This window comes from Ptychodera flava, chromosome 16 (assembly GCF_041260155.1).
Source record: "Ptychodera flava strain L36383 chromosome 16, AS_Pfla_20210202, whole genome shotgun sequence".
NCBI lineage: Eukaryota > Metazoa > Hemichordata > Enteropneusta > Ptychoderidae > Ptychodera > Ptychodera flava.
Window position 1 is genome coordinate 32,139,342 of NC_091943.1, and position 6,072 is coordinate 32,145,413.

The 6,072-nt window shown below is 36.9% G+C and overlaps 1 protein-coding gene across 1 annotated transcript; it reads right to left on the minus strand.

Moving 5' to 3' along the window:
- Positions 1–371: 371 nt before the first annotated feature.
- LOC139114607 (uncharacterized) lies at positions 372–6,072 on the minus strand. Its single transcript, XM_070676421.1, has 4 exons — positions 6,013–6,072; positions 4,535–4,840; positions 2,520–2,609; positions 372–1,512 (listed from the first exon to the last, which is right to left on the minus strand). Exons 1-4 carry the CDS (start codon positions 6,013–6,015, stop codon positions 1,372–1,374), a joined length of 540 nt encoding a protein of 179 aa, XP_070532522.1. The 5' UTR covers positions 6,016–6,072; the 3' UTR covers positions 372–1,371.

Consider the following 6,072-nt stretch of genomic DNA (forward strand, 5'->3'; position numbering starts at 1 on the left):
TATAGGCAAACATTATCAAAGTTCATAACTAGCAGTGCTGTGTCGTTGAGAGATGTCAACCTGGTCCTCCAGGCTTACCTAAGTATCATGGCCAATGTACTTGGCAACTAAGATAGAGTACCAGCAGTATTTAATTAACATCTCATTAGTTGCACTTGTTCATCTCGTGCTAAAGAAAAATCGTGACCAACTGTTTTCATGAACTCAAACATTCAGCCGTCGCATATTGTCAGTTTATCGTCGACTAGACAGCTTTAAAACGTCATGACGATCAAATACGACGTTTGCCTTTCCCTTTTTTTACAAATTTGTGACTTCAGCGTTCGCCTTTTTCAAAAATGTTTCAAAATGTTTATGAATAGTTATGATAATTGGGTATGATCTGTGTCTGTGTTTTATTATATTAAACTTGATGGTGCATCTTTGTCCGATGAAGTCTATCTTAACTCGATGGATGGCTTTTGAAAATAAGAATGCAAAAATTTAAAAACACACATTCTGCACATTGATTGCCATAACAACAGTTTGAAATCGTCACCTCCAACGTACAATAAGAAACTGGAGATATATGTAATTCAAAAAATAAGTTGCACCTTGTCAAATGAGTAGAGAAGCAACAGTTCTTACTAGAACAAGTCGAAGTAAAGAAATCCGTTGGCCACTACCACACTTTTTTTGGATTTGACAGCGCAACGTGCCACACAAGAGTGACTACAATTTGAAGTGTCTTTTTTACAACAGTAAAAGTAAACTCTAAGGGAGAAGTTAACACTAAAATGGCAAAATATTTCCTTCTGAATTCAAGTCATACTCTGTTAAATCTATCTGTGGTAACACAACAAACAACGCAAAGATGTCGTGCCTTAGCTAGCTGTAGGAGAAGAGCGATAGAAACCACACTCAACAGTATTTACGGTCTCGTCTTTTTTCATCCTTCCAGCACGTGCTCCACATACCGATAAATCAACATTTTAATCAGTCCAATTACAATCTCGTTGTCAGAGAAACTATGAATAAACTCTTCAGTCGATATACATCTGCCTGGTTTTGACATAATTTTGTGGAAGCCCTACGCAGTTACTCTAAAACAGTTAAAACAACAGACGCTCAAAAATATCGAAGTAATCATAGATATGCCTATTATCAAGAAACAATGAAATCATGACTGACAGTAGTGAATAAGTATCGTTCGCTGTGTCGAAAATGTGTCACAGAGAGACAGACAGACAGAGAGACAGACGTTTCAGATCATTCTACATCGAATGATATATCCCTTCTAAGTCAACCCTTTATTTATTTATTGGAGAAGGTATTCGGTCTAATTGCGTATTAATTCCAAAATGTTTCAAAATGACGATCATTCAAGTCTTCTTAGATATTGTAGTAACAGAAGAACTTGAACATATCTTCGTCGTCTTCATAAACACAGATTTCGTTTGGTATGATGGTGACGATTGGTTTGAAGGGCACCCATGAAAAATTACCGACAAACTCTTCCGGGCATTCTGTGTCCTGTTAAAGAAGATTAACAAGGAGGAAGGAATATTATCTAAAGAAAGAGAAGCTTCATTCTACATTTTGGACCATCGGGTAATGCTTGCTCTTAGAGAAAATATTCAATTATTGGTTTATATTCACAGCTTCTATATCGACATCTATTTATTATAAGTTTACTGACAACTTAATTGGAAAATGAACGACGATTGACGACAAAGATAAAAAATATATCGGCATCGTTTATTGGAGAGAAAAACAGAAGGTAGTTATAACTGCAGTTATAGAGAGAATTGTTTCTAGCCAGCGCGCATCACTTAAAAAAGTTATCAGCTTCTTCTGGCATGGCTCGAAAGGGTAATGGTTCAACCTTTCCCTGTTCCAAAAATTAGAATTTTCCTGCAATCGATTTACCAGGAGACATTCTTAGACGGCAGTTTGTGTATTTGTCGTGAAAGACAGACGATTCATGACTTTGCGGAAATTCGGCTTCATAGTGCTCTTTATAGCCGCTTTACTCATCGCTGATGAAAAAGCTGCATCATAGCATTGATTGATCACCAGTTCAAAGTTATTTTAGGCGTCCCTCTGTAAATCATTACAATTGTATTCTTGTACATTGACAAACATCATGTGCACACAGGGAAAAAGAAACAGAATTAGCAAAGTTTTCGACATTGCTCCTTGCGATAGAAGCAAATGCTGGCGACTTCCTTTTTGCTGGACAATGAATTTCTCCTAAGTTTGAGATAAGGAAAGACGAAATTTACGCCCCTGTTACAAAATAGTGCAAGCTCTGTCAACCGATCAACACTAGTATTTTCTATAGTAAGCAAACTAATAAATCCAAGAGTCTGTGCTGTCTCGAGTCAATACGTGACCTTATGACTTCGTGTACACATAGACTCCATGACGATTTTTACTTGTACTAGAAATGTAAAGAATAGTCTTCCTCTTGCTATGTCGTTGATGAAAATGGTAATAAATATTTCCCAAGCCTCACACTCAGTCTTGTTCATACATACCTCACAATCCCAACCTGTAACTCCGTTTTCATAGATTCTCATGTTGCATCGAGCACAGGAATCCGACAGTTCGTCCCCAGGCCCCTCACCCTAGAGAAAATGCAGACGTGTAGTTAATCTCTTTATATATTTTCGGAAGTCTTGGCACTTTAAAGTATACTGCATTCTCTACGCAAAATGATGACTCAGTTATCGAAATCGATGTTACGATTTTGAGCAGCCACGTCACACAGCTTAAATGGTGCTAGAACCCTGAAAAGACTTGCGACATGCCCAATTTCACGGTATGAAGGAGGTACTTAGGGTAATGGATCCATCGATGTGCAATATTCTCCTTTGTCCCTATTTACACTTCCAGAGTTTTATGCAACTTCTCTGTTTATTTGATCGCATTAGAATATTCCATTAATCACTGGACTGCCTGCCCCGCTTATGCTTGCAATGTTCCCAAAGATAAAATCTAGAGACGCGTTTTCTTGCGAGTTGTTTTGTCAAGGCGATAATTCCTTATGTTGTTGATCGATATCAACAAGTAATGAAAATGATCAGCTTTGGCAATGAAAATATGCACCTTTTTTGAAAACAAAAATACAAACAAAGTTAGGAGGCTTCAGGTATGGTTTGCATTTGTCAAAATTTCCAATATTAATTACCGCATTGATGCTCGCCAGATTGTAAGGCAAATGTGTCTATATGAGAACGGTTGCAATGTGACGGGATCGTGTTAGAAATGTTCCTTTCTACCAGCGGACAGAACGATCATATTTAGAAGTAGGGATATAGCCGAGATCGTTCAGACATACCTTAATCATCAGTAGCGTCACACACCTGGTAGTTGTTGACAAAGATATTATGAAGTCTGAAAACCACTGAAGTTATTTTGGATAACATAGACAAAAACAATATGTGTTACATTAATTAAGAACGTTGGCCAAAACAACAGCTGTTATAAAATATGCGGAAATGTTTATGAAAACACCAGCGTATCCATACCAAATAACCATCAATTTTAATGCAAACGTGTGACGAGGACAATAGGTGCTCGTTTTGATATCCAGAGTCAACGTCAGGTGTTTTGGTTATACAAAGTATAATTAGAGCTCTTTTAAACTATGTTATATACATTGCAAATTTCAAGAACTAAAATGTTTCCCGTTGTTAAAGAAGAAAACATTCAGTTCGCTGATGATCGAAAGTTATTCCTCCCACATGATCTCTCCATTATCATACCCTTGTTGTGATACCATATAATATGAGCAAGGTTATCAATCTTTGAAAAGAAAACATATGGACTCTTAAAATTAACATGTCATAATCCAACCCTTCAAATATTCATAATGAAAAGTATTCTTGACATAACGCAAATACCTCGTGTTGACACTGAACGGGCATCCGATGTTCTTATTTTCAAACTACAATATGTTGCTTTTATTTACGGAAGAGAAACTCTGTTGTTTTCAAAACGACGCTATATATTATGATACTAACATATGTTGTTTGATCGACGTTCTTGGTTGTCATACCCATGTGTTGCCTTACGCTACGCCCAAAATAAGTTTGGCTGAAGCAGCCGTGTTTATAATATCGATGTCAACAACCGCCAGTAGGTGTATGTTTCTTCATTTAAGATATTGAAAAATACATAGAGGATTGAGAATCCTCCGTAACAATATTTTTAGTGGGAATTTGAAGTTAACGAAGGTTGTGAGTTTCAATGTGGTTGAATTGCTACTGGAGTCATAATTCTAGATTTCCCGGTGAATAATTTTATGGTATAGGTGCATATGGTATGGTTGTGTGGTTATCATCGTAGCGTTGATAACACCATTATCGACATAACACGTGCGGTGATGCAAAACACAACAAATTGGTAAATAAATAGAAAGCTTTCCAAGCTTATCGAATCGCTAAAGATTTGGAAATTATTTTCAGTAAATCATCCGACGGGGAAAAAGGCCAGACAATTATATCGTATTCAAGTTTTCTAAGAGTGTCGTTTGACAATTTTTACATACCATGCTCAATCCAGTTCCGAGAAGTCCCTCTGGGAGTGAAAGCCAGGTGTAAGGTTCCCCAGAACTTCTTACTCCAACGTACGGTGATAATTCACCGGCAACATCAACAAGACCATCTCGGATGTCTTGAACCATGTCGAGTAAGTCTGATGGACACGATGGTGTAAGGGTACAGTTGTCTTCGTATTCTCTTCCGGCTTCATCGAAGCGAGCTCTGCACCTTTCACAGAACGGTTCGTCGTCGCAACGAACGGCTGCCCATAGTATAATGGAGACTGAGATGATTGCCAATCGGTAGGGAGAAACCTGATGAAACATAAAAAGGGTGTTTTCCTCTTTAAATGAAGGCGTACACTGTGATCTTAGGGTAAAAACAATCGGTGCTAGATCAAAGGACTGATAAAAGACGCAGTTACTTGCATTTGTGAGTGAAATTCAATTCCAGATGTTGAAAACCTATTCCGCATGTATATGTACATCCGTGCGCATCATCACGACTTTTCGATGGTAACATTCCACAAAGTTAACGTTCATTTGTTATAATTATTTCGACAGTCTTGGTATTGTTTTCAAGTAGCCCGTAGCTTGTTAACTATGGAATTGAATCGAAAATTTAGAGTTTTTAGAGTCTCACATCCCTAATTGGGAAAGTTAGTTATATATTCAAATTAATAACTTGCTGATGTAAAAATCATAGTTTCTTCAATGTACATATCAAGTTTCATCGACTTTATCAAGTCAATCAAGATGTACCCCTAATTAGAAAAGATCGTAAAATCGGCACTTTTTAACATTACTTCGATGCCTGCTTGCGTTTATCTCTAAAAGGGAAGGTTACCAACAGTGTGTGTGATGTTCATGATGTCCCTTTCCCTGATATCTACACAAAATGTTTTTAAACCATTAGAAAATTGTCATGCTCATTGCGAATATTTTATGTTAACATACATCAAGCGTGGCCTCAAAATATCAATGAAAATGTGCTATTGGTGGTTTTGATGACATAAGATGAATATGTCAACAAAATTCTCAAATTGTTAATAAATTAGCTGTTGACAGGAGGTATCATGCCGCAATGGCCAAAAGTACATATTTTAACTCCTGCAAATCTGATACAGTAATAACAGAAAAAATGTAAAATCTCACGGACACCTTGTCATATTTCTGCCTACACACTTAGAGAACTAAAACCATTACGATTTAAACTGAAAACAAATCGGCCGAAATTTTAGCTTGAAAATCGATACACAAAAAAATGAATTAGAATGACGCATGAGAATCTCGTTTTATATGGTTCCAAGCAAACACTGTTTCTGGTAATAATGGGTATAATTAATGATGTAAATACGCTTTTCAATGACCCGATCGTCTTGTAAGTCACCAATCTGCATTTTGATGCCAAGACGTCGACAAAAATTTAAGTTTAAAGGACCGTGACACACTGTATCAATGACAAAAAAGTAGTAAAGGAAACTTACCATGGCGTAATTGTCAATGGTACAACAGACCACAAAGTATTTTGCATTATAATGGATCTT

Bases quoted from the DNA above. Each gene is read 5' to 3' on its own strand.
- LOC139114607 (XM_070676421.1), bottom strand. The intron at 2,610-4,534 runs GTATGTAAAAAT...CATTTTCTCTAG, and splicing joins TCGGAACTGGATTGAGCATG to GGTGAGGGGCCTGGGGACGA. The intron at 1,513-2,519 runs GTATGTATGAAC...CTTCTTTAACAG, and splicing joins TTACAGGTTGGGATTGTGAG to GACACAGAATGCCCGGAAGA.